Source organism: Giraffa tippelskirchi, chromosome 13, assembly GCF_054371585.1.
Source record: "Giraffa tippelskirchi isolate mGirTip1 chromosome 13, T2T-mGirTip1v1.2.pri, whole genome shotgun sequence".
Taxonomy (NCBI): domain Eukaryota; kingdom Metazoa; phylum Chordata; class Mammalia; order Artiodactyla; family Giraffidae; genus Giraffa; species Giraffa tippelskirchi.
Genome location: NC_137287.1, coordinates 6,285,525 through 6,312,452, shown reverse-complemented (window position 1 = coordinate 6,312,452; position 26,928 = coordinate 6,285,525). Strand labels below are relative to the sequence as shown.

The following is a 26,928-nucleotide window of genomic DNA, read 5'->3' as shown; positions in this document are numbered from 1 at the left end:
GAAGGGCTCTGGACCACAGCTGTTTAGAACACTTTGGATCCCCCAGGACCAGGAATCAAATGAAGCAGTGTCAATCCCTCCCACAACCTAATACAGAGGCCCCATCTTTGTCTTTCTCTCTCCTTAAGCCCTCATCCTTCCTGTGCCCAGGAACTACCAACAGAGAAGTTGATACTTTCCTCGCACACAACTAGACCCCAGCTGCTCACCAGCGGGCAGGAGTACATACTTTCTTCTCCCTGCCTTATTCTGTGAGGATGAAATATTTTAAAACAAACACTGGGATTGTCAGGCTTCTGCACTGCACTAACGTTTGTCTTATGTTGCAGTGTCTGTAGGACAATTTATGCTCTTTCTATGAAAGCAGGAAACACCAGGGTTCCCCTCCTGTATCTAAATCTTTGTCAAGTTTTTTCCTACTCTCCTCTCCAGAATTTACACAGGGGAGAGGCAGGGCAGCGGGGTGGGTGGCCAGGCATTAACATAACTTGAAACTTTTTATTGTACACGACAATGGCTACAGACCACAAAGATTCAGGAAGACCTACTACTTGGGCCCAACAAAAGACGGTATTTGCCCTCTCAATTCAGAGTCCTCCGGACTGCCAGGGGATGGGCTTTTTCCTACATTGCTCTGGTTGAAGATCCATGACAGTACTCAGGACAATAAGAGCCACATCTGAGCCCCAGCTGCATGGGGGTGGGTGGATAAGCTGGGCCAACCCTATCTCAGTTACTTCGGCGTGACCCTGAAGACACGGATGTGGATGGCAGAGTTGTTGCGGATCCGGGTCAGCGGCTCTCGTGAATCAGTCTCCGGTTCCAGCTCATCGACAAGCTCCACGGTGGAGGTATTGGCAGCTACTTGCAAGGACCCGAAGCTGCCCGCCTGCAGTTGTAGGGCAATGTTGATGGCCCGGTTGATGGCCAGGCCCAAGCCGTGGATGTAGATCTCACTGCATGTGTTCTGACCCCGCGCCCCTCCGTCCAACAGCTTCTGGCAGCGGGCCAGCTGTGCCTTAAAGTCAGTCTTCATGTTGACATAGATGTCATTGGGCCTCCGGGGCAGGCGGTGGGGAAGCCGCTTCCGCAGGGTGTACTCCACTGGGTCCAGCTCAGCCTCGACGGTCCCGCGGGGCTCTCGGTTTTCGGACATGCTGTGCGCCCTGGCACGGGAAAGGGACGAGATCAGCCAAGGGTGAGGAGCGACCCACGCTTCCTTCCCCACCCGGTTTCCAGCCCAAAGGGTGCACCCGGGAGGAGGCGCACTCGACGCCCCTCTTCCCTTCCACTCTCAGTCCCCTCCCTCTCACCTCCAGCTCCCGCAGCTCCCCCACCCTCAGTTCCCGGACATTCATCATATCGCTCCCGACCTCGGGTCCCTCCACCGCCCCCTTCCCCAGCTCTCCAGCGCCTACTCTCTCCGGTCCCCGCGCTCCCCACGCGCACGCGGCCCGCTCCCCTGCCAGGCCACTCGAGCGTTGCGCCGACTGGCCAGAGGAGATGGCGCTGCCCACGACCACCGGGACCCCAGCAGGGAAGAGAACAGGGGCGCTCCGCACGGACGCCGGAACGCTGAAGCCCTGCCGGCGCGGGGGGTCGGAAAAGGGTGCCGAGTACGCACGCGCGCCCGACCCCCCGCCGCGGCTAGGCCCTCGGGATCCACGAATCACCTTCCCGGCCTCCGTTCTCCCCGCCCCTTGCCTGAGAGCTCGCAAAACCGCGCGATGTGTTTGAATAACGCGAGGCTTCCCGGAGCTGACGGGATCTACCACGTGTACGCCTCCCAGGCGGGGCGCGGAGGCGGGAGGCGTGTACCAAGTCCGAGCCCGGGGAGGGTCTGGGTAGGGCAAGCTCGGGCTTTTTGCGGCCAGTCGAAGTCCCCGGTTCCCGAAGGGTGGGGGGTTCCCTAGGGGAGAATGGAGGAGAGGAGGATATTGTGGGGGCTTGGAGAATTTGGGAGTCAGGGCCTTCCAAAGATGGTAGGGTGGGCGCCGAGTTCCATAGAACGTGGTGTCTGCGTCCGTCGCAGTTCCTCGGGTTAGAGGAGGCGTGGCAGAGTTGGCAGAACCGACTTCCCGCCCAAGGTTCGCGTCACTCAAAGACCGAGAGCGGGGAACGAGTACCGAGGCCCGGTCCTTGTGGGAGGACAGCGCTCTGAGACCCCTCTGCAGTTCACGGGGACCCGCCCTCCCATTCCTCTGGCAGGGCTGACTCAAAGGCCAATCCCTTGGGGACCGAGGGCTATGAGCCGTTGTGGTTGAATCGCTATGAACTGCAGCTCGCTAGGCTTCCGTGTCCTTCACTATCTCCAGGAGCTTGCTCAAACTCCTGTCCATTGAGTCGGTGATGCCATCCGATCATCTCATCCTCTGTTGGCCCCTTCTGAGCCGTAGGCCTCCCCCTCCCAACCCTTCACAGCTTCCCTGTGGCCCCCCTGACCCACTCGGACCCCTCAACTGCCCTCCAGCTCTTCGGTCACTGCGACCACTCGGAACCTGGGACGTGCGCCCCCTGGCGGGAAGGGCAGCGCAGCACTTGTGGGGGGTGGTTGGTGGCTCCCCAAGACCACTGGGAAGGGGCTCTCTGCCCAGATTGGTTTAGCTTTTGGAGAATTCCATTCGAAAATAAGTTAGACCTGCATTGGAGACCTCAACTACTCTCCTCTGAAGTTTCCTCATCACTCAAATAGGGATGACAATTCCCATCTTGCTACTGAGTTTCAAAACCCAATATAACCTTATAAACTGTAAGCCTACACGTGTGAACTGGCATTTTTATGCCCCCCCAGACCACTCTCTTACTGCCTAGGGTGGAGTTTGACCCCATATGACTAAAGGTTGGAAAGAGGCCAGACTCTTGCGAACTTAACCTCCCAGCACCATTTAAAGCCTGCGCTTCTCCTTTTAAGCTTCAGATTCTTACCTTTGGTGGCGTTTATTTGGAGGTGAAGAGGAAAGGCTGGATAGAACTCTTCTCAGTAGTGACATCTGAACTGAATTTTATATATATATATATATATATATTTGGTTGCGCTGGGTCTTAGTTGGGGCACGTGGCTCTTTAGTTGCAGTATATGGGATCTCGTTACCTGCCTGGGGATGGAACCCAGGCTCCCTGCATTTGGAGTGTGGAGTCTTTGCCACTAGACCATCAGGGAAGTCCCTGAACTGAATTTTGATGGGCAAACAGGAGTTCTTCAGGGAACCAAGGAGTTTTCTGGAATCACTGAACACTATTTTTAAAAGAATGGATGCATGATCTAAGTTTTCACCTCAAGGAACTAGAAAAAGTAAAGCCAAAGGGAGAAGATGGGAGGAAATAAAAAGAGTAAATATCAATGAAACTGAACACAGAAGTAAACTCAAACTACAAGCTGGTTCTTTGCCAACAGCAATAAACTTGGTAAGCCTCTAGAGGGAGAAGGCAATGGCACCCCACTCCAGACTCTTGCCTGGGAAACCCCATGGACGGAGGAGCCTGGTAGGCTGCAGCCTATGGGGTTGCGAAGAGTCAGACACGACTGAGTGACTTCACTTTCACTTTTCACTTTCATGCACTGGAGAAGGAAATAGCAACCCACTCCAATATTCTTGCCTGGAGAATCCCAGGGACGGGGGAGCCTGGTGGGCTGCCATCTATGGGGTCGCACAGAGTTGGACACGACTGAAGCCACTTAGCAGCAGCAGCAGCAAGCCTCTAGCAAGACTGACACAAAAGAAAGAACAAGAGAAGACTCAAATTATGATTCCCAGAAATGAAAGAGGGACTAGCATTAAAAACCCCTCACTTGTTGTGATATACTTAGAGAATAGTACTAACAACTCTACATAGATAAATTCCACAATGTAGATAAAATGGAGGCCTCCCTGGTGGCTCAGACAGTAAATAACCTGCCTGCAATGCAGGAGGCCTGGGTTCAATCGCTGGGTTGGGAAGACCCCCTGGAGGAAGGCATGGCAACCCATTCCAATATTCTTGCCTGGAGAATCCCCATGGACAGAGGAGCCTGGCAGGGTACAGTCTATGGGGTCACAGAGTCGAACACGACTGAGTGACTAAGCACATACTGGCAATAAGCCATCAGAAGCCAAAATTTAAAATCATTTACAGTCATTCCAGAGAGGGGGGAAGTGGGTGGAGGAAGGGAGGGGAAGGGAAAATATTTATGTATAAGTCTAACAAAAACATGTACAAAATGTGTATGCTAAAAAATACAAAATGCTAATCAAAGAAATCAAAGATCTAAATTAATGGAGAGATAGACCATGTCTACCTATTGGAAGACCAAAATATTATGTAAGTTCTCCCGAAGTTTCATGCAATTCCTATGAAACCCCAACCAAAAGTTTTATAGATGTAGATAAGTTTATTGTAAAATTTATATGGAAAGGCAAGGGAAGTTAAAGCAACTTTGAAAAACGAAAAGTTGGAATCACACTACCTGGTTTTAAGACTTATTGTTTAAACACAGTATCAAGACAGTGTGGTATCTGCCAAGGGACAGACACAAAAGTCAATAAAATGGACTAGAGAACCCAGAAACAGGTTCATACAAGTACAGCCAGCTGCTTTTTGACAAAGGTGCAAAAGTAGCTGAATGGGGAATGAGTCTTGTCAGCAAGTAGTGCTAAAACAATTGAATAAATAGGCAAGGAATTGAACCTCAGCCCAATGCAGAGAAATTAACATAAAATGGATGGTAGATCTAAACATAAAATGCAAAATTATAAAACTGTTAGAAGAAATATGGGGGAAAAAAGTCTTCAGGACATATAGTCAGGTAAAGAGTTCTTAGATACAACTCCAAGGGCACAATCCATTAAAGAAAAGAATTAATAAACTGTACTTCATCAAAATTAAAAACTTTTCCTCTGTGAAAGGCCACCCAGCCACAGCCTGGGAGGAAAATACCTGCAAATCACATATCCAACAATGGACTTGTCTCCAGATTAGAGAACTCTCTAAACTCAAGCATTTGAAAACAATTAGAAAATGGGCTTGAACAGAGGGTTCTTTAGCAAACAGGGTATAAGGATGACAAATAAGCACATAAGATGTTCAACATCTTTAGCCATGATGGGAATGCCATTAAAATGATGATGAGATGCCACTCCCCACCTATTGTTCTGTTGTTTAGTCGCTAAGTCCTGTTGGACTCTTTTGTGACCCTACGGACTGTACCCTGCCAGGCTCCTCTGTCTATGGGATTTCCCAGGCAAAGATACTGGAGTAGGTTGCCATTTTCTTCTCCAGGGAATCTTCCCAACCCTGGGATCAAACCCAAGTCTCCTGCATTGGCAGACAGATTCTTTACCACTGAGCCACCAGGGAAGCCCTTACCCGCCTATTAAAATGTGTAAAATAAAAAATTTTGGACTTGCCTTGTAATATCAATAACCTCAAATATGCAGATGACACCACCCTTATGACAGAAAGCGAAGAGGAACTGAAGAGCCTCCTGATGAAAGTGAAAGAGGAGAGTGAAAAAGCTGGCTTAAAACTCAGCATTCAAAAAACAAAGATCATGGCATCCAGTCCCATCACTTCATGGCAAACAGATGGGGAAACAATGGAAACAGTGACAGGTTTTATTTTATTGGGCTCCAAAATCACTGCAGATGGTGATTTCAGCAATGAAATTAAAAGATGCTTGCTCCTTGGAAGGAAAGCTGTGACCAACCTAGACAGCATATTAAAAAGCAGAGACATTACTTTGCCAACAAAGGTCTGTCTAGTCGAAGCTATGGTTTTTCCAGTAGTCATGTATGGATGTGAGAGTTGGACCATAAAGAAAGCTGAGCACCAAAGAACTGATGCTTTTGAATTGTGTTGGAGAACACTCTTGAGAATCCCTTGGACTGCAAGGGTATCAAACCAGTCAATCCTAAAGGAAATCAGTCCTGAATATTCATTGGAAGGACTGATGCTGAGGCTGAAACTCCAATATTTTGGCCACCTGATGCAAAGAACTGACTCACTGGAAAAGCCCCTGATGCTGGGCAAGATTGAAGGCGGGAGAAGGGGACGACAGAGGATGAGATGGTTGGATGGCATCACCGATTCGATGGACATGAGTTTGAGCAAGCTCCAGGAGTTGGTGATAGGAAGCCTGGCGTGCTGCAGTCCATGGGGTCACAAAGAGTCGGACATGACTGAGCGACTGAACTGACTGTGGTCTAGTGGTTAAGAATCTGCCTGCCAATGCAGGGGACATGGGTTCAGTCTCTGGTCCGGGAAAATCCCATGTGCCACAGGACAACTGAGCCCATGCACCACAACTACTGAAGCCCACTGGCTCTAGAGCCCATGTGCTGCAACTACTGAAGCCAGCACGTCCTAGAGCCTGTGATCTGCAACGAGAAGCCCCCACAATGAGAAGCCAAAGCACCACAACTAGAGAGGAGCCCCCACTCTCTGCAACTAGAGAAAGCCCGTACTCAGCAAAGAGGAACCTGTGCAACCCCAAATAAAAATAATTAAAAAAATTTTTTTTTACAATAGTGAGTGTTTATGAGAATGCAAAGAAATTGGATCTCTCATACACTGTGGAAATCTTCAATGGTCCAGTCACTCCGGAAAATAGTTTGGCAATTTCTTCTAACATTAAACTCATACTCACCACATGACCCAGCAAGAGCACTCACGGAAATTTACAAACTCATACATGAATGTCCACAGCAGTTTTATTTGTAATAGCCCCAGATCTGAAACAATCCATGCATTTTTAAATGGGTGACTGGTTAAAGTGTGGTACATCCATATGACGGAATACTACTCGGCAATAAAGTTGGATCAAGGAGACTCGTTAGGCCGCTGGAAGACTAGAAACATCCTTGAACACTACTGGGCCAAGCAGTTCATGGTTTACTGTGAGAGGCCAACAAGATGAGCGAGATTGTGACCACTGCTCAGCAGGGAGCATGTAGAGGGTTCAGTGGACCCTCAAGGAGGCACAGCCAATATAACCTTGGGGATGCAAGGATTTCCAAAGGAAGCAACGTCTAAGGCAAGGCAGGAATATCTAGTAGTGGGGCACAGATCCAGTGCAGTTCCTGGAAGGTCTGAGCTCTAGGAGATGGAGAAGTCGAAGGAACCAGCAGAGGACTCAGGGAAGCTGGTAAAGTAGGAGGAAAACCCAAGGAGTATGGTGATCTGGAAACCAGGTGAAGAAAGCATTTCCTGGAGGAGGTAGTGACCGGCTGTGTCGAATGCTGATGACAGGCCACGTTGGATTTAGCAATGTGGTGATTTTGCATTGGTACCTTGACAAGCATTTACACTTGATCAACCAAAGAACTTCACTCATGGCAGCAAGTAATTCTGAATACAATAAATTAATTGTAAGGCCCATTTTGTCTGATAATTAACAATAAGCACTGTTAATGAGCTATCATTCCATTACTCAGGCAGCCTGTCTTTTCATGGTATCTAAAATGTTTTCCAAACTCTGACATACAGATAAATATAAAGGCTCACAACTTAGGTGGGTGAAGCCAGGTATTGTAAAACACTAATTTGACACTAAGATGGTCCTTACCTTTTTGCATTTCATGGAAGGCAAACACTGCAGGGGGATCTGCCATTAGGAAAAAAGGCAGAGAGGTTGGCTGTTCAGTCTTACTTGAGACCTTCTTTTCATCTTGATTAATCATTTAACCACATCTCTGTTTAGTTCAAAGCTTCCAAATTTAAAAAACACAAACCAAGATATTTCACAACACAGTACCTGAATAAACAAAAATCTTAGGTCCAAGTGATTTCTTCATTCAGAAATTTTTAATTTTGTATAGAAAATTCACAGTTCCGATTTATGTCATTTAGCAAAGAGGCTGTGTATACAATTCAACTTCCACAGTGTCACCAGCAGCAGCATTCCCATTCTACAGCTGGGGTATGATTACTTGGCAAGGATCACAAGCTGGTACACAGGGAACCCAGGGTGACTGACTCCCTGGGTTCACTCCCAATTTTCCACCCTGGAGTCTGGCGTACTCTTCCTAGGAAAGTACTACTCCTCAATCAAAAACATTTTCATGGGGTCTTTCCTAGTGGTCTAGTGGTTAAGACTCTGCACTGCCAATGCAGGGGGCACAGGTTTGATCCCTGGGCAGAGAACTAAGATCCCACATGCTGTGGGGTGAGGCCAAAAGATTAAAAAAGTGAAATCATGCTAGCAGTCAAAGCCCTAAACTTTAAGTTCCTCTTCGCTTCTCATCCAACTGGCAATCCAGGTCCTCTTCTCTCATCAGCCTGGACTGTCACTATTCTAAAGCCGATGCCCACTTTTCTCAAATCTACCCAAATCCTGCCCTTCCTGCTCCACACAAGCCACCACTGTCCCTGACTGCCTCCTCTTCACAGGGATCCCCCTTTTCCCCTGTAACATTTCTCTACCATAAATGACAATCTCATGTTTGCTAATTAAAACATGCTAAGACCTTACTCAGAGAGTAAGACACAATCTAGAAAAGCGAAGAAACAAAACAACACAAGTTTTGGAGTAAGAAAAAACAGCTGCCATAATTGAGAACCTTTTTCTGAGAACTTGACCTGAGATTGGATTCTGCTGATCTATTCTCATACAGTATTCAGTCAGTTCAGTCGCTCAGTCGTGCCCGACTCTGTGACCCCATGAACCGCAGCATGCCAGGCCTCTGTCCATCACCAACTCCCGGAGTCCACCCAAACCCATGTCCATCGAGTCCATGATGCCATCCAACCATCTCATCCTCTGTCATCCCCTTCTCCTCCTGCCCTCAATCCTTCCCAGCATCAGGGTCTTTTCCAATGAGTCAGCTCTTTGCATCAGGTGGCTAAAGGATTGGAGTTTCAGCTTCAACATCAGTCCCTCCAATGAACACCCAGGCCTGATCTCCTTTAGGATGGACTGGTTGGATCTCCTTGCAGTCTGAGGGGCTCTCAAGAGTCTTCTCCAACACCACAGTTCAAAAGCATCAATTCTTCGGCGCTCAGCTTTCTTTATGGTCCAACTCTCACAACCATACATGACCACTGGAAAGACCATAGCCTTGACTAGACGGACCTTTGTTGGCAAAGTAATGTCTCTGCTTTTTAATATGCTGTCTAGGTTGGTCATTTCCTTCCAAGGAGTAAGCGTCTTTTAATTTCATGGCTGCAGTCACCATCTGCAGTGATTTTGGAGCCCAGAAAAATAAAGTCAGCAACTGTTTCCACTGTTTCCCCATCTATCTGCCATGAAGTGATGGGACCAGATGCCATGATCTTAGTTTTCTGAATGTTGAGCTTTAAGCCAACTTTTTCACTCTCCTCTTTCACTTTCATCAAGAGGCTCTTTAGTTCTTCTTCACTTTCTGCCATAAGGGTGGTGTCATCTGCATATCTGAGGTTATTGATATTTCTCCCAGCAATCTTGATTCCAGCTTGTGCTTCCTCCAGCCCAGCATTTCTCATGATGTACTCTGCATATAAGTTTAAAAAGCAGGGTGACAATATACAGCCTTGATGTACTCCTTTTCCTATTTGGAACCAGTCTGTTGTTCCATGTGCAGTTCTAACTGTTGCTTCCTAACCTGCATGTAGATTTCTCAAGAGGCAGGTCAGGTGGTCTGGTATTCCCATCTCTTTCAGAATTTTCCACAGTTTATTGTGATCCACACAGTCAAAGGCTTTGGCCTAGTCAATAAAGCAGAAATAGATGTTTTTCTGGAACTCTCTTTTTCAATGATCCAGCAGATGTTGGCCATTTGATCTCTGGTTCCTCTGCCTTTTCTAAAACCAGCTTGAACATCTGGAGGTTCATGGTTGACGTATTGCTGAAGCCTGTCCTAGAGAATTTTAAGCGTTACTTTACTAGCGTGTGAGATGAGTGCAACTGTGCAGTAGTTTGAGCATTCTTTGGCCTTGCCTTTCTTTGGGATTGGAATGAAAACTGACCTTTTCCAGTCCTGTGGCCACTGCTGAGTTTTCCGTATTTGCTGGCATATTGAGAGCAGCACTTTCACAGCATCATCTTTCAGGATTTGAAATAGCTCAACTGGAATACCATCACCTCCACTAGTTTTGTTCTTAGTGATGCTTCCTAAGGCCCACTTGACTTCACATTCCAAGATGTCTGGATCTAGGTGAGTGATCACACCATCATGATTATCTGGGTCATGAAGATCTTTTTTGTACAGTTCTTCTGTGTATTCTTGCCACCTGTTCTTAGTATCTTCTGCATACAGTATTAACAATCTGAATATCCTGGACTCAGAAGGCCCTACTAGCTAACATTTGTGAAGTGCTTGCCCTATGCCAAACATTGTGTTCCAGTGCTTTACCATACAATCCAGAGACTCAGAGATTAGTAAAGTGCCCGAGGCCACAGTCTGGAATGGATGCAAGCCCTCACCTTTTATTAAAAAATATATTTATTTATTATTTGGCTGCACTGGATTTTGGTTGCAGTCTGCTGAATCTTTAGTTGTGGCAATGGGATCTAGTTCCCTGGCTAGGGAGTGAACCAAGGCCCCCTGCATTGGGAGCACCAGTAAAGTCCCAACAAGCCTTCGTTTTAAACAGTTGGATTTTCCAGCCTCTGAGTAGGCAGCTTCACTGACTACACTGAGACAGGAATCCTGATTGCAAGCAAGTCAAGGGAACTGAAAAAAGCAGACATGAAAACTGTAAGGGCATAGAAGCCTGGGGTGTGCTCGGTGAAGAACAAAGGGCCTTCCTGGTAGCTCCCAAGGTCCGCGATCAGTTTTGGCACAACACGGAGGGCTCAGGTTCCAAGTTTGAATTTACCTTTCCTGGTCCTGAGGATTACATTGTTTCTGGTAATGGCTGTTTCAGAAAACTGGGAAGTAAGAATATACATTCTGGAGTAACTTCCAAAGAAAACGGTGAAGACACACACAAAACTTTTTCATCCTAAAAAAAGTTCAGGAATCGGCAGTCATTCTTGAAAACCTCCTTTTAAAACAAAGACGGTGTCAATCTACTTCTTGTATTTGCATAGTAGTTTCTCTCTTGCCAAAGCCTCTCACACGCACCTATTTTAATTCTTTCAGCACTCTGGAAAGGGAGTGAAATGGGGGCCGGGAATGGGGAGGAGAAGAGCATCAATACCTTACTATATAATAGAAACTGAGGCCCGATAGCGTTAAAGCGTTAAATCCTTTGCCCTCGAGGTCTAGGGGGCCACTCAGTAGATGAGTCAGATAGAAACTCCAGATCTCACCAGCCAGCGCTGCCGCGGACAGTTTCTAAATCATTCGGCTCCTCGTTTACTTCATACACCCCAGGATGTCTGATAAACACACCTCCGGGTTGTATGTGGTCTCCAACCCAGGCGGGCTTCCCGGAGGAAGCCGACCGTCCGGAGATCGGCGATGCCGCCAGCGGCAGCGTTCGTCGCGATGGTCGCGCGTCACGTGCCAGGGGCTGCCGGGGAGCACCCCCCGGGACACCCTCACCCCCCCTCACCCCCAGCCCACGGCAGGCCTGGTCACGTGAGGAACCGGGCTCCCGGGTCACGTGCCGGGGTGTGTGTGGGGGGGGGGGTCCGGGGGCGGCGGGCGTCCGGGCCGTGCCCGCCGGGCGGGCGGGGAGCGAGCCAGGCCGTGCGGATCGGAGCGGGCCGGAGCCGCGGAGGGGGGCTGTGGCGGCGGCGGCGGCGGCGGCGACGGCGGCGGCGGCGGCGGCGGCGGCGGCGGCGGGGGCGGCCCCGCGTCCGCGTCACGTGGTGCGAGGCGGGCAGCCATCTTGCTACAAACACAAACAGAGAGGAGCGGCCGCCGCGGGAGCGCCAGCGCCCCCACCCCCGCCGCCGCCGCCCCCCGGCCCGCCGCGCGTGGCCAACGCCCCGGGACCGGAGCCTCGCGCCACCCGCCCGCCGCGGTAAGCGCCCGGCGGCCCTGCGGCCCCCCAGCCCGCGGCCGGGCCTGCGCCAGGCCCGCCCCCGACGCCGAGGCGGCCGCGCCGAGCCTGCGAGAGCCGGAGCGCGGGCCGCCGGCACGGACCCTCCCCCGTCTCCTCCCGAGGCCGCCGCCCCCGCCGTCCGGTGCGCCCGCCTCCTGAGCCTCCCCGCCGGTCCCTCCCCCGCCGCGCGGCCCGGGCCCCCGCGCCGCCCCGAGGGAGGCCGGCTCCCTCCATGGGGCAGCCGCCGGCGCCCCCGCACCTGGCACCCCTCCCTGAAGGGCACGCCGTCCTCCCGGGCCGGCCCGCCTCCTTCCCACCCCCGCGCTCCTAACGGTCGCCCTCCGGCCCCTCGGAACCCCGGTCTGGCCCCCCCACCTCCCTCTGCCTTCATTCTCCGCCCGGGGCCTTGGGACCCTAATGCCCGGCGCTCCCCGGAGATTTCCCCCAACGTGCCTCCGGGTTCTTCTCGGCATGAGCTGGGCCCGGCGGGTCTTCAAGTACAAGCGGTCTGTGACTTTGGCTAACGTGGAAGCCTCTTCTCTTAACCACAGTACCTCGACTGGGTCTGCGCCTACATTTCAGCGAGCGACATTAGTGCTTGGTCATTGGGGTCTTCTTCCTCCCGCTTGCCCGGCCAAGTGAAGCACCTTAGTCTGTCCTGTGGCCGGGCTGGGCCCCCCAGCCCATCTCTCCTGATGCAGCAGCTCCCCAGTCACGGCCCTTCACACTTGGACTGTTTTATTTTTTCAAGTGAACTTTAAAGAGACCCTCATCTCGCAGGTCGGACGCAGTCACTACGAGAATTCCCAGTAAGAGTCCAGGTCTGATTCATGATAGGGCTGGGCCTGGCCCGGGGAGATAGATGCTCAGCCAGTAATGGTTAGCGCAGCTTTTTCCTCCATTCACCCCAGTCTTACTCCCCTCTTGCTTCTCTGCTTTTCCAATGATCATCCTTCACAGTCTCTCTGCTGCCCCTGGGAGCTGACACTGGGTTGCTGTTTAGCCCCCGCCTCCTGGCTTTGCGCCTGAAACACCTTGGGTACTAACAGGCTGGTCCCCTTAGCTTCTCACGGTGTGGGAGTTTGCTCGCTGGTCCTTCATCTGTACCGTTTTCTGTGCTGTCCCAGGCCACCCACCCTTACGCCAGCCTCAGTCTTAGTCCCTAGATGGCGGGTCCAGTGTGTCGTCGGGCAGGGTTGAAATAGACCTGGGCTTTGTGTTGCTGCCATGGCAGGGACCGGGGACCTAGAGGGTCCCATATGCTGGTGACACTCACAGAAGTGACTTCTGCTCTTTGACTCCTGGCCTGGGTTTCTCAGCCAGTGGATGCGTCAGTATTGTGTGTGGTTTGATGGATTAAAGGACCCCAGTTTGTGCTGGTTTCTACATCTGTGATTGGAGTTTGGGATAGGAAAAAAAAAAAGCCCCACTTTCGAGCAGAGGAGGTGAGAAGAGGTGGCTCTGGGAAGGATTTTTTAAATGCTAGTGAGAAAAATGGTTTAAAACTCACAAAGTATGCTTGTGAGTTTGGGGTGGTTCCCGCCGAGTGTGTGCCCCTTCTCCAGGCTCGGGCAGGGTGTCAGAGGATCGGGGTCTCCTGTCAGGGCAGCTGCAGCCTCCCTTCCTTGTTTTCGCTGGCTGGAGCCCAAGCCTCAGCAAGTGGGCAGAAGGGATCAAATGAGGTAAAGTCTGAAAGTGCTTTGAAAACTGTTAACTACTAGACTCCTCAGGGCATTGTCCTGACGGCTCAGAGGGCAGAGCTGGGTTAACATACCTGCCAGGAGGAACACAGGCTTGCACCTCTTTTTAAGCCTCCGAGTTCTCTTCCTACCATGCGTGGAGAATCTTTCTTTCCACCCTGAGAAAGGGCGGAGTCACCTCCAACAAGCTTGGGGCTGGGCGCTTGCTCAAATGTTGGGGAATTTGGGATTCTACTTCTGTTAATGGTGGTGCCTTCCTGTGCCAAGGCGCATTGCTCTGGATTGGGGCTAATTTTAGGGGTGATGGAATGAGGAAATAATGTTCTTAACTTAGTGTGTACTGGGACCGCCTAGTCTCTGGATCTTTTCCTTCTCCTGTGATTTCAGAACGCGGGAGAACAGGCTCCCCTCCTGTTCCTCAAGCCTGTTGTGAACACCAGGATCAGTGTCCTCTCCCTTGGACTCCGGTAGGGGGCAGCCTTTTAATGGCAATAATTCAGATGCCCCAGGGAGGGAGGGTATAGTGAGGCTTGAGAAGGAGAAGGGGTGGGGGGGGTTGTGTATTGATGAGGCACACAGATCTGGAGAGGTGGGGGCTAAACAGGACACCCTTAGATCAGATAGCCAGGAAGGGAGGCTGTCTCCAGTCCCCTGCCTGCCGCCTCCTGCTCTTTCCTTCACTGGAAAGGGATCCAAATGCTGGGCTTTGAAAGTTCGTGATAGACTTAGGCCAATTTTGTTTAATCTGTTCTTTTCTGGAGGATTTCCCTCCTGGCGGGATTTCAGATTTCTGTCATGGGACAGTGTAATTAGGGGATGATTCCCTTGCTCTTCAGAGAGGGGAATGAACTGGAGTAAATTTGGTTTCCTTGTCTTCCATTCTTCACCCTCAGCAGACAGTGGGTGTGGTTATCCTCTGCCCGAGGTGTACAGAAGGGTTTCTTAACTCGACCACTATTGTTAATCTGTGTGTGTGTGTCGCTCAGTCGTGTCTGATTCTCTGCGAACCCATGGACTGTAGCCCGCCAGGCTCCTCTCTCCGTGGGATTCTCCAGGCAAGAATACTGGAGTGGGTCATCATTCCTTTCTCCAGGGGATCTTCCTGGCCCAAGGATCGAACCTGGGTCTCCTGCATTGCAGGCAGATTCTTTACTGTCTGAGCCACCAGGGAAGGCCCTGGGTATTGATAATCTGGGTCCTGATGATTCCTTATCATGGGGGGAGTCCTGTGCATCGTAGGATGTTTAGTAGTGTCGCTGACCTCTGCTCTTGAGATGCTACCAGTCACGCCTACCAGAAATGTCCCCCAAGATGTGCCCTGGGGAGCAGCGTTGCCCCCAGTTGAGAAGCGGTGGAAAAGGTGCACGCCTGTTTGGCCCTAGAAACCACAGGGCGCTTGTGTGCTGCTCGCAGTCAGAAGAGGGGCCAGGTAGCCACCGGCTCCCAAGACCCAGGCCTCCCCTGGCTGGGCCCGCCCAGACCTTCGACTTTTCTCCCCCGCCGCTCCTCTGCTTCCTCGTGCCTGACTGCCTCTCTCTCACCTCTGCAGTCTCCCTGCTTCTCAGCCTGGAGCCAGCCTTTTCTTCAGTTCGCTGCTTACAGCCACGACAGAAAGGTGACGGCCGGAAGAGCTCAGCACCTGGCGGTCAGCCGCCTTCGCCACTCCCCGGACGGGTGGGAGGGTGAGTCGTCCTCTTTCTGTCCCCCGCCCCACCGCGGGCTCTTCGGCCTGTCCGTCTGGGAGATGGGGCTCTTCTGGGGTGGCCTGGAAGAGGCTCAGAACAGCCTCTCCTGAGTGTTAGAAAGTGGGGTGTTTTTCTTGGAGTGGAGAAGACTTAGGTATGGGAGAGCTATCCCCAAATGTCTTCTTTTTCTCCTAAACCTTTTTTAAATGGTGGTCAGATGTAACATACGCCCTTTTAGCCATTTTTAAGGATACAATTCTGCAGCATTAAATACATTTATGTTGTTGTGCAGCCATCCACCTCATCCCTGGAACTTTTTCCTCTGCCCCATTTCAGCTGAAACTGTCCCCACTAAAAAACAACTCCCACTCCTTGTCTCCCAGCCCTGGCACCACTGTTCTTCTCTGTCCCTCTGAATTTGACTCACCTCGGCATCGCAGGTGAGAGGAATCATCCAGTATTTGTTCATTTGTGACTGGCATGTTTTACTTAGCTAATGTTTTCAAGATTCATCCATTGGGTGAATTCTGTAAGGCTTGTAGCATCCACAGACTTACCGGCCTCCACTGTTCTGGGAGGCTGAGTCAAATTGAGTGACGGGAAGAACTTTTCAACAGGCTTGTCTTCTGACGGCCGTGTTCGCCGGGGCGTGCTCCATCTCCGGAAAGGGCCAGCTGAGGCTGATGCAGAGGAGGTGCCCAGGGCAGGGGAGGTCAGCCCTGCTCTGGGGGTGTCCTGCGCTGCATCTCAGCCTAGGCTGCTGGGGTTCTGGGGTGGGTCCTGTGTCTGGGGTGGACTTTGCTTCGTCTTCTGGCCTGCAGCTGTGGTCGAGAGCCGCTTCCCACGGCCCCTCTGGTGGAAACCCTTCTTCCCCCTTCCTTCCCAGAGCGGCGGAGTCTTGGAGTTGATGGGAACTGTGGAGGCGCTCTGGTCCAGCCCCTGCCCCAACCAGTGAGGGAGGCCCTTGCACACAGCTCCCTGAGACCCTGCCTGCCTGCCCTGTGCTTGGAACCACCAGGGATGAGCCACCTCCTGACAGCCTCTTCTGCTGTTCCTTAGAAGGACAGGCCACTGCTGCCGCCCCCACGCTTCTGTCAGCCCCAGTGTCTCTGACCTTATTTCTGCTTTATGGTGAGGGAACCTTCTTCCTAGCTTACAGTAACACCGTTCCCTTCTTGGCTCTTTGTACTTATGATCAGGCTCTTTCTGATCCCAGGGAAAGGACCTCGGTGTTGATCGTGTTTGGTGAGTGAGTCCTGGGCGTGCTGACCAGACTTGCCTGCCTGCAGCCTTGGTTGTGCCCCCCTACCTCTGGCTCGGGAATGGCCCCCCTGTTCCCCTTGTCCCAGGTCTCTCCCCCAACTGAGTCTCAGGATTCTAGCTGCCAAGCACCCAGACCTGAGTCTTTTCAGGGGAGAGGTAATTTTGCTCCCACATAAATTTCTTTTTTTAAAAAAAATATCTATTTATTTATTTATTTGGCTGCACCAGGTCTTAGTGGTAGCATGTGGGATCTAGTTCCCTGACCAGGGATCGAACCCCTGGCCCCTTGCATTGGGAGTGCAGTTTGTCTTAGCCCCTGGACCACCAGGGAAGTAACCTCCAGATAAATTTCTAATTCTCTTAACCAGCCTTTTCTCTCTCTAGAACATTTGTGATTCCAGTGGGTTTTTTGCTGTTTTGTGTGTTTTATATTTGTCCTAAACATCATGTGTGAGCTTCCCTGGTGGCTCAGATGGTTAAAAAAAAAAGGCCACCTGCAATGCAGGAGACCTGGTTTGTATCCCTAGGTCAGGGAGATCCCCTGGAGAAGGGAATGGCAACCCATTCTGGTATTCTTGCCTGGAATTCCGGACAGAATCCCATGGACAGAGGAGCCTGGTGGTCTACAGTCCATGGGGTCACAGAGAGTCGGACACGACTGAGCAGCTGATACGAACATCACGTGTACCCCAGCCCCCCGTTACTGAATGCTGCGGCCCTTGGCGTTCTCTGCCACACCTCCAGCTCCTCCGTCAGGCTCTGCTGAGTCAACTCACTATCTGGGAAGCCTGCTGAGCAGAGGGCAGAGATGAGGAAGAGCCAGGGCTGTGGTCCCCTCTGCTCCCTAACCAGCAGCTTCTAGGCATCTGTGGGCCTTCCTATTATGTGAGACAGAGGAGGGCTGGAGGCAGGGAGGTCTGTCTGACCATTCATTTAACACACTTTCTTCTTTTTGCTCCTCATTAAGGATCTTTCCCAGATGTGAAGGTCCCTCCCTAGGCACTGCTCTGCTCAGAGCAACATCTGGTTGCCCGGGGATCCTGGTTCACTCCAGCACAGGCTCTTGCCTGGAGAGGGCCCGGGCCCCTGCCCTACCCGCTTCCCCAGGCAAGGCTGCCAGGTGAGTCTGGGCTAGAGGGAGGGCATCCTCCTGTGGACGCTGGCACGGGCTCTAGCTGCCTGTCTCCTCCCCTCCCCCAGGCCTTCCCCCAGCGTGACTCTTTGGGTAACTCATGGTGTGAGTGGCACGTGGCTGGCTTAGGTGAGTCCTTAGTGAGCCCGTTACTGTGTCCATCTAGGTGGCAGCCTAGTGCTCACCCTCTCGGGCTCTGGGTGTGCCATCCCCAACACCTAGCATCCCCCGCGCCTCCACAGGTGTTTGGAGAGTGAACGCCAGGTACCCTCTCCCCTGCTCCTCCCCGCCAACCTCTGGGACACGCCCAGCTCCACAATGGCAGCAGAGACCCTCAACTTTGGGCCTGAGTGGTGAGTCAGGTGTGCTTAGGGGGGCATGGAAAAGCCTGGGAAGAACAGGGCTGCCCAGATTCCCGTCTCTCCCCTTTGCGTGTCCCTCCTCCAGGCTGAGGGCTCTTTCCAGTGGTGGCAGCGTGGCCTCCCCACCCCCGTCCCCCGCCATGCCCAAGTACAAGCTGGCCGACTATCGCTATGGGCGTGAGGAGATGCTGGCCCTCTATGTCAAGGAGAGCAAGGTAGGCGCGGGTGGGGGTGAGGGGCCCCGGCTGGTGGAGAGGGCCCAGGAGCACGTGAACCTCCTGCCCGATCCACAGGTCCCCGATGAGCTGCAGGACAAGGAGTTTGCTGCCTTGCTGCAGGAGGAGCCGCTGCAGCCCCTGGCGCTGGAGCCGCTGACTGAGGAGGAGCAGGTGGGGCCTGGCCCAAGCAGCTGCCGGTGGGGGCGGCGGGGCTGGGGTTGGGGAGGTGGGGGTGGAGGCTGGGTGGTTCTGGATGGGACGGTGCTCGGGTGCCTGGGTCCTCACTCCCACCCCTGGCTTCCTCCTCAGAGAAACTTCTCCCTGTCAGTGAACAGCGTGGCTGTGCTGAGGCTGATGGGGAAAGGGGCTGGGCCCCCCCTAGGTGGCGCCTCCCGTGGCAGGGGCAGCACACGGAGCCGAGGTAGAGGGGGTGATGGCGTGCTCCGGGCGGGCGGTCTTGAGGACTTGGGGAGGTGATCTGGCAGGTTTCCCACGTGCCCCTCACTCCTCCAGGCCGCGGCCGCGGTGATAGTTGCTTTTACCAAAGAAGCATTGAAGAAGGTGATGGGGCCTTTGGCCGAAACCCCCGGGAGATCCAGCGTAGCCAGAGTTGGGATGACAGGTGCAGGCTGGGACAGGGTGGCAGAGAGGGCCCTGTGGAGGGAGGCTTGGGTCTTTGTCATCAGAGGACACCGGGAGACCTACCAGATTAGCCCTGGTCAGAGAGCTCTGTCCATGCCCTCTGACCCCTGTGGCCCTGCCCTGTCCTTCTGAGTCTCTGGGCTTGCCCTTGGGCTTCCTTCCAAGCCCCGTCCCCCTCCCACCCCCCGCTTCTCTCAGGGCAGAATGGACAAGGTGAGTTGAGATCCTGCAGGTAGGGAGGGAACGGTCCTCTGACCCACACCTTTCCCTCCCACAGAGGCGAGAGGCGGTTTGAGAAGTCGGCCAGGAGGGATGGAGGTATGGAGAGGGTCAAGGGTGGTGGCCAGGCCTTGTAGGTTATTGAGAGGGGGCGGGGGGCGGGGGGGCTGAAATGGCTGACCCGGGTTGGGGGCTATTTCCTGGGGGAGGTGGTGGGGGCAGGAGGGCCCAAAGCTGGGCTCTTCTTTCCCCGCAGGGTGTCTGATAAGAGTCTTACAGGGACTGTGGCTTCGGTCGCTGACTGTGTCTTCCCCTCCTGCCCTGCCCCCAAGCACGCTCCGGGTTTGATGAGGGAGGGGCTGGCCCAAGGAAGGAGCACGCCCGCTCAGATAGCGAAAACTGGCGTTCTCTCCGAGAGGAGCAAGAAGAAGAAGAGGAAGGCAGCTGGAGACTTGGGGCAGGACCCCGGCGAGATGGTGACCGCTGGCGCTCCGCCAGCCCTGGTGAGATGGGGTCAAGTGGGCACTGTGGGGGCAGGGGAGGGGGCGAAGGGGTCCTAGTGGGCAGCAAGAGTGGAGACTCTGGCTTGACTGGGTACCGACTCTTCTTCCCCAACTTTTCCTGCCCAGATGGCGGCCCCCGCTCTGCTGGCTGGCGGGAACATGGGGACCGGCGTCGCAAGTTTGAATTTGATTTGCGAGGGGATCGAGGAGGGTGTGGTGAAGAGGAGGGGCGAGGTGGGGGGGGCAGCTCTCACCTCCGGAGGTGCCGAGGGCCCGACGGCTTCGATGACGACAAGGATGGGCTCCCGGAGTGGTGCCTGGACGATGAGGACGAAGAAATGGGCACCTTCGATGCCTCCGGGGCCTTCTTGCCTCTCAAGGTATCTGCAAGGACGCGAGGGGGAGATTTTGTTAGAGGTTGGTGGGCACCTGCCTGCCCCAAGCGGGGTCCTTTCATGGCACTCTTATCCTCTGCCACTTACCTCCCTGTTGTATTCCTCACTCGTGCAGAAGGGCCCCAAGGAGCCCATTCCTGAGGAGCAGGAGCTCGACTTCCAGGGCCTGGAGGAAGAGGAGGAAGAACCTTCCGAAGGGCTGGATGAGGAGGGGCCCGAGGCGGGTAAGCCTGTGGGGTGGACGCCTGTGGTCTCGAGCTGGGTCTGCGGAGAAAGGCTGGTGTGGACGGGGCGTGTGGAGGAGCCTGGAAACAGCAGGCCTCTGTCCAAAAGGCCACGTGTCAGATGAAAATCAAAGCAGAATTAAAATGACGTTTGAAAATCCCTCGGGGAATCTGTCGAACACGGTGTTAAATCAGTGGTAATGTGTCTGCAGCCCTGGACGGTGATGCGGATGCGCGGCCGTTGCTGTAGGAGCAGAAAGGGAAGTGTGCAGAGTAGGCTTTGTGGTGTCAATTCACCAAACCTTAGTCGTGTTGGCCGGAGTTGCGTGGGTGGACTCAATACCCAGAGGCTCTTCTGGCTGCAATAATACAATCTGTGCTTAATCACTTTTCAGGCCTTCTGGCTTGGTTTTGAGTTCTGGTAATTACCCTTGGTTTTCAGGTGGGAAGGAACTGACCCCACTGCCTCCTCAGGAGGAGAAGTCCAGCTCCCCGTCCCCACTGCCCACCTTGGGCCCACTCTGGGGAGCTAATGGGGAAGGCGATGACCCGGTGGAGAAAGACCTGCCTGCAGCGGAAGGTAGCCCAAGGGCAGAACCACCCTCTCCCTGGAGCCTGGAGCTTGTGGGGAAAGGGCTCCCCATCCCTGTGGGAAGGAGGCTGCAGGGGAGTTGGTCGGGAGGTGGGGGGAGCAGGGTTAGCACCCACCTTCCTGGAGTAAGGGTAGTGGATGGTCACTGTCTTGCCCCCTTCTCTGACTGCCCTGTCCCACCTTCCCTTCTTTGCCTCTAGGAGATGACATGAGGGGAATGCAGCTGAGTCCTGGGGCGGGCTCACCCCCCGGCCCACCAGATCTGGAAGATGATGAAGGCTTGAAGCACCTGCAGCAGGTGTGGGGCGGGGGTTGGGAGCGGGCTGAGAAGGCTCTGGGAACCCTCCCCTGCAGGGGACAGAGAGCCTTGGTTCTGCCTGTCCTCGATCAGGTTCCCACCTTCTCCCCATCTTTCCCGCCATGTTCGGACCTGATCTCCTGACCCCACCCCCTCAGCCCCAGCCCCAGCCCCAGCCCCCTCTGTGTTGATGGAAGTGGCCAGTTGAGCCTTCCCTCTTTCCCTGGGCTCCCAGGAGGCGGAGAAGCTCGTGGCCTCCCTGCAGGACAGCTCCCTGGAGGAGGAGCAGTTCACGGCCGCCATGCAGGCCCAGGGCCTGCGCCACTCTGCAGCCGCCACTGCCCTCCCCCTCAGCCATGGTGCGGCCCGGAAGTGGTTCTACAAGGACCCGCAGGGGGAGATCCAAGGTGCGCAGGGTAGGGGGTGCGGGTGGAGCTCGGGGACAGCACCATCCTCGTTGAGGGCTTCTCTGGTGCACCTCTGACCGCGGCCACCCTTCCCTTGGCCCAGGCCCCTTCACAACCCAGGAGATGGCGGAGTGGTTCCAGGCAGGCTACTTCTCCATGGCCCTGCTGGTGAAGCGGGGCTGTGATGAGGGCTTCCAGCCGCTGGGTGAGGTGATCAAGATGTGGGGTCGTGTACCCTTCGCCCCCGGGCCCTCACCTCCCCCACTGCTGGTGAGTGTCCCCCCTTTTGCGCGGAACAGGGACAGGAGGGAGGAGCCCGGCGGAGGGCAGCCGTGGGTGCAGAGCCAGACAGGGGCAAAGCCACGGGAACGCTGTGGCCTCACTCAGGGGAACATGGACCAGGAGCGGCTAAAGAAGCAGCAGGAGCTGGCAGCCGCCGCCTTGTACCAGCAGCTGCAGCAGCAGCAGTTTCTTCAGCTGGTTGGCAGGTATGGGGGGGCCTAGCAGGGCTGGTCAGGAGGGCCCACGCTAACGCGTGGCCGGCCCGCCTCACACTTGCGCGCTCCTCAGCAGCCGCCAGCTCCCGCAGTGCGTGCTCCGGGAAAAGGCAGCTCTGGGAGACCTGCCGCCGCCACAGCAGCAGCAGCTCACTGCGTTCCTGCAGCAGCTCCAAGCTCTCAAACCCCCCAGGTGTGTGGGCTGCCGTCCTCACTCTGTGTGCCCGTGGCCGAGCGTGTGTGGCGTGTCTGTACGTGACGGCCCTCGGGTGGTATGGCGGAGAGGGGCAGACGGGAGAGGCTTCAGGGCACTGAGCTTCAGTGCTTTCTCCTCAGGGGTGGGGACCAGAACTTGCTCCCGACGATGAACCGGTCCTTGTCGGTGCCAGATTCGGGTCCCCTCTGGGACATACATACCTCAGCCTCACCACAGTCAGGTGTGTGGCCCGCGGTTGCCCGCCTGGCCTGTCCCAGGTCTGGGAGTCCCCTCTCCACCCCTGATGGCCCCCGGTGGGTGGAGGGCCGGGGGCCGGAGCTCCCCTCTGCAGCTGCCTTTGCCCCCACAGGCGGTGAGGCCAGTCTTTGGGACATACCAATTAACTCTTCGACTCAGGGTCCAATTCTAGAACAACTCCAGCTGCAACACAAAGTGAGTGGACCCCTGGGGCCGGGGTCCTTGGGTGTCAGGGGCCAGGCTGGGACGGCCTGGCGTCTTATCCCGACCCGCCAGTTCCAGGAGCGCAGAGAAGTGGAGCTCAGGGCGAAGCGGGAGGAGGAGGAGCGCAAGCGCCGGGAGGAGAAGCGCCGCCAGCAGCAGCAGCAGCAGGAGGAGCAGAAGCGGCGGCAGGAGGAAGAGGAGCTGTTCCGGCGCAAGCAGGTGGGGCCCGGCCCGCTGAGTGCTCAGGGGGAGGGTTGGAGGGTGGTACCCCTCTCAGCGGCTTCTCCCTCCAGGTGCGGCAGCAGGAGCTGCTGCTGAAGCTGCTGCAGCAGCAGCAGGCGGTGGCTGCTGTCCCTGTGCCTCCTGCGCCCAGTTCCCCGCCCCCACTGTGGGCCGGCCTGGCCAAGCAGGGCCTGTCCATGAAGACGCTGCTGGAGCTGCAGCTGGAGGGTGAGCGACACCTGCATAAGCAGCCCCCGCCTCGGGAGCCATCGCGGGCCCAGGCCCCCAACCACCGCGTGGTGAGCAGGCTGGCGGGCACCTTCTTGTCAGCTCCCGGGGTGACCCGGGGCGGGGGGGGGGCGGGGGAGGTGCTGGTCCCTGTCGGACTCTGGAGGCGTGCTTTGCTGTGAGGCCCTCATCTCACCCTGCCTTTGCCACCTGAACACGCTTCCCCGCTCAGCACCCCTGAGCATGTGCCCTCCTGTGTGGGTCACCCTTGATTCCTTCCATCTGCAGCAGCTCGGGGGCCTTGGTGCCGCCCCCCTGAACCAGTGGGTATCTGAGGCCGGGCCGCTGTGGGGCGGGCCCGACAAGAGTGGGGGCAGCAGCGGCCTGGGACTCTGGGAAGACACCCTCAAGAGCAGCGGGAGCCTGGCCCGGAGCCTGGGCCTGAAGAACAGCCGCAGCAGCCCCTCTCTCAGGTGGGTGCCCGGCCGCTGGGGGGCTAGGCAGCGGGCCTCCTGAGGGGACACCTCTTGACTCACACCGTCCCGCACAGTGACTCATACAGCCACCTGTCTGGTCGGCCTGTGCGCAAAAAGACGGAGGAGGAAGAGAAGCTGCTGAAGCTGCTGCAGGGCATCCCCCGGCCCCAGGATGGCTTCACCCAGTGGTGTGAGCAGATGCTGCACACGCTGAGCACCACGGGCAGCCTGGACGGTACAGGCGGCATACCTATCCCAGGAGGCCGGGCCAGGGGTTCCAGACGCCATCCCGTGGGTCCTGACCCCCATCCTGCCCCGCAGTGCCCATGGCTGTAGCGATCCTCAAGGAGGTGGAATCCCCCTATGACGTCCACGACTATATCCGTTCCTGCCTGGGGGACACGCTGGAAGCCAAAGAATTTGCCAAACAATTCCTGGAGCGGAGGGCCAAGCAGAAGGCCAGCCAGCAGCGGCAGCAGCAGCAGGTGAGGTTTCACAGAGCCCTGGCTGGAGGGGGTGAGGGCGCCCAGAGTCCCCTGACCCCTCTCTTTCCTCTCTGTTGCTTTGCAGGAGGCTTGGCTGAGCAGTGGCTCCCTGCAGACAGCCTTTCAGACCAACCATAGCACCAAGCTCGGCCCCGGGGAGGGCAGCAAGGCCAAGAGGCGGGCGCTGATGCTGCACTCGGACCCCAGCATCTTGGGTGAGTGTGGAGCGGGGAGGCGGCTCCTTCCTCAGCGATGGGCAGGAGCCTGGGTGGGCGAGCTCAAACCCAGCTTCCCCTGGCTTCAGGATACTCCCTGCACGGACCTTCTGGTGAGATCGAGAGCGTGGATGACTACTGACCAGCCCGTCCCACCAGCGCCCTGGGCTGTAGGCCAGGGGCGGCAGCAGCGGCTTGGACCCCTGGGTCCCCAGCCTGCAGGCTCCCCATGGGGAGCGTAGGAGGAAGCAGGGGCAGGGTCCCCAGCACTTGTTACAAACCACACGATGCACCTTAACTCACCCACCACGAGGCACTTTACAGATTGGGGGGAAGGGTTTTTTGTTTTTTTGGTTTTAATTTTAAATGACATTGAAGGAAACATAGGAGAGACAAAAAGAAAAAGGTTAAAAAGTAGACTCTAAGCACTCCCTTTCCCTCTGTCGGATAGTGGGAGTGATAATGGAAGATCCACAGAGGTCTTTGTTTTTTGGGTTTTTTTTTTTTTAAAAAAAGAAAAACAAAAAAAAATGGTTAGGAGACTGAAAGTAAAAACACACTGTTATTTGGGGCAGTGGGGACATGGGCCCCACGGACCTGTCCTGCCTGGCCCCCGAGGCTGCACTTACCCTCCCCGCCCCACAAGGTGGGCCACTGGGGTAACTGGAAGCTGGGGCGCCAGCAGTTTGCACAGCGAGGCCCCCTCAGCCCCGCCGGCCGGACCCGCTGTGAACGGCCCCCTTGTGCTGTGACTGTGTCAGAGGTGTCTGGGGCCGGGGGGCCTGGCCAGAGTAGCCCCTTGGCTTTGCTGCTTCGGGGAAAGTTGCACAAATGCGCGAGGCCGCCTCAGCGCCCCAGGCGACCATCCTGCGCTGGCTGACGGAGTGAATGGGAGAGGGCCTACGGTGCCAACCTCATCTGGCTGTCGTCAGGCCGGCAGAACTTCCACTCTGGCCCTGGTGAGGGGCTTCCCCCGCCGCTGCCATTCGGGGGGCCGGCCTGAGTGTGAAGCTGAAAGGCCCAGCTCCCTGCCTTGCCACATGAATGTATTCTCTGGGCCACGAGCCCCTGCTTCGCCCCCAGCCTCAACCCTGAGCAAGGCTGGGGCAGAGCAGTTCCTCCAGGAGCTGGAGAGAGAGGCACCACTTAACTGACTGTTGTTTCTCCTGTGAAGGGGGCAGAGGAGGGGCCAAGGAGGCCACAGGAGTGGGCCGCTGGGGTCTTGCTGCAGCGCAGGGCTGTTAGGAGGGAGCCCCCGCCTGCAGCCGCCTGTGTGGGATGTAGACTACCCAGCTCCGCCCTGACCCCTCTGTAGACCAAATGGGAGAGGAGCCAGTGGCCTCTCCCCTCCCTGCTCCCCTGATGTTTTTAAATGTTGGGTGGGGTGGGGTGTCAAGAATGGGAGTGTCTGTCTCTCCTGGGTCGGGGTAGGTTGCCCTTCACCATTCACCTTCTTATTCCTGATCACCTACCTAGGTTTGTCTCCATTTGTGGGTTTTCTTTTTTTAAGTTTGTTGTATCTTTTGAGTTTCTCATCTAACTTCTCCCATGGACCTCATTGCTCAGAGCGCAGTATTAGGGCAAGATTCTGCCACTGCCTCCCCTCCATGAATGTATTTATCCTTCCTGCCCTGGGGAAATGGGGAGTGGCCCCCATTTTTTTCCCCATCTATCCCCAGAGAGACGACCTTTTTTTCCTTTTTTTTTTTTTGCACCAAAGTGGCAACTGGGTCAGTGTTGGGGGATAAAGCTGGCCTCGGGGGTGGAGGGGCCCCCTCCACCTGCTTCTCCCTGGTTTCAACAGTGTTAGCGTCCGTGAAAAGACAATATTGTATTCTCTCTAAAGCAATAAGGGGGTGATGGGCCAGGGGGAAACGTCTTGCTGCTGCTGGCCCCCCAGCTCCCCCTTTCCTCAAGCCAGTGTTTGGCGGCATTAGAGGTGTGGGGGGAGTACTGTCGTGACTGAATGTAACTGCCCCCGCCCCTGCCGCAGCCAATGCAGGGGGAGGGGGGGTGACACTCTTCCCTGTCTCTTCCTTCCCCTCCCCCCTCAGCTAAAGAGACTTTGAATTTAGGGGGCCCTTGAGCCTGGAGAGGCCTTAACCCTGTGAGGAAGTGTAGGGGGAGCCCTCTCCCACCCCCATCCCCTTCTGAGAGTGGTCAATGTTTACAAGCCCCTGAGCCCCCCAGCCCAGGGACTCAGCCCCTTGCTGTCCTTCCCGAGCCCGTCTTCCTGGGCCCCAGCTGCTCTCCCGCCCTTCCTGGGGTTGGGGTGGGTGCAGGGGTCATTCTGTATCCCATCGTCTGCCTTGTACCCACAATCTCCCCCACCCCATGTGACCCCTTCTCTTCTACCTGCCTCTGTAAATACTTCCTCCCAATAAAACTTGGTGTGTGTTCTCCCGGTCTGCCTCTGAGTTTTTTTCTTCGGGGAAGGGGACCCTGGGAACCGAACCATGGGTGGAGGGCTGTGCCTGTGGGATGCCTGTGACCCGGCCTCCAACTGAGGGAGCGTGTTATCCCTGACCGCTACTCGGGGGGCCCCCCCACCCCCTAGCCAGTCTGCCGCTGGGAACAGAGACCTAGAGTGAGGAAGACCAACAAGCAAGGGTAAAGACCAG

General features: G+C 55.3%; 2 protein-coding genes across 47 annotated transcripts; one reads left to right on the top strand and one right to left on the bottom strand.

The window, feature by feature from the left end:
* Positions 1 to 484: 484 nt before the first annotated feature.
* Positions 485 to 11,404, bottom strand: POP7 (POP7 ribonuclease P/MRP subunit). 4 transcript variants are annotated; one of them, XM_081556181.1, is made up of 3 exons: positions 11,207 to 11,404; positions 7,541 to 7,579; positions 485 to 1,166 (listed from the first exon to the last, which is right to left on the bottom strand). In XM_081556181.1, exon 3 carries the CDS (start codon positions 1,154 to 1,156, stop codon positions 734 to 736), a length of 423 nt encoding a protein of 140 aa, XP_081412307.1. In that variant the 5' UTR covers positions 1,157 to 1,166; positions 7,541 to 7,579; positions 11,207 to 11,404; the 3' UTR covers positions 485 to 733. The 4 variants fall into 4 exon arrangements, with proteins under 4 accessions (XP_081412307.1, XP_081412308.1, XP_081412305.1 ...); XM_081556182.1 differs by lacking the exons at positions 7,541 to 7,579; positions 11,207 to 11,404 and adding an exon at positions 1,674 to 1,706; XM_081556179.1 differs by lacking the exons at positions 7,541 to 7,579; positions 11,207 to 11,404 and adding an exon at positions 1,419 to 1,693.
* A 328-nt stretch (positions 11,405 to 11,732) lies between these two features.
* GIGYF1 (GRB10 interacting GYF protein 1) lies at positions 11,733 to 26,711 on the top strand. Of its 43 annotated transcripts, none has more exons than XM_081556152.1 (30): positions 11,733 to 11,865; positions 15,136 to 15,268; positions 16,158 to 16,402; positions 16,488 to 16,516; positions 17,502 to 17,654; positions 17,735 to 17,795; positions 17,909 to 18,019; positions 18,114 to 18,243; positions 18,322 to 18,417; positions 18,556 to 18,667; positions 18,760 to 18,868; positions 19,166 to 19,206; positions 19,440 to 19,610; positions 19,737 to 19,990; positions 20,121 to 20,229; positions 20,672 to 20,809; positions 21,022 to 21,119; positions 21,355 to 21,526; positions 21,630 to 21,796; positions 21,914 to 22,014; positions 22,100 to 22,216; positions 22,360 to 22,460; positions 22,590 to 22,672; positions 22,754 to 22,900; positions 22,975 to 23,202; positions 23,423 to 23,604; positions 23,682 to 23,842; positions 23,929 to 24,092; positions 24,178 to 24,307; positions 24,397 to 26,711. In XM_081556152.1, exons 7-30 carry the CDS (start codon positions 17,985 to 17,987, stop codon positions 24,447 to 24,449), a joined length of 3,099 nt encoding a protein of 1,032 aa, XP_081412278.1. In that variant the 5' UTR covers positions 11,733 to 11,865; positions 15,136 to 15,268; positions 16,158 to 16,402; positions 16,488 to 16,516; positions 17,502 to 17,654; positions 17,735 to 17,795; positions 17,909 to 17,984; the 3' UTR covers positions 24,450 to 26,711. The 43 variants fall into 43 exon arrangements, 42 of the variants coding, with proteins under 42 accessions (XP_081412278.1, XP_081412265.1, XP_081412271.1 ...); XM_081556139.1 differs by having other exon boundaries at positions 23,420 to 23,604; XM_081556145.1 differs by having other exon boundaries at positions 22,097 to 22,216.
* Positions 26,712 to 26,928: the final 217 nt, after the last annotated feature.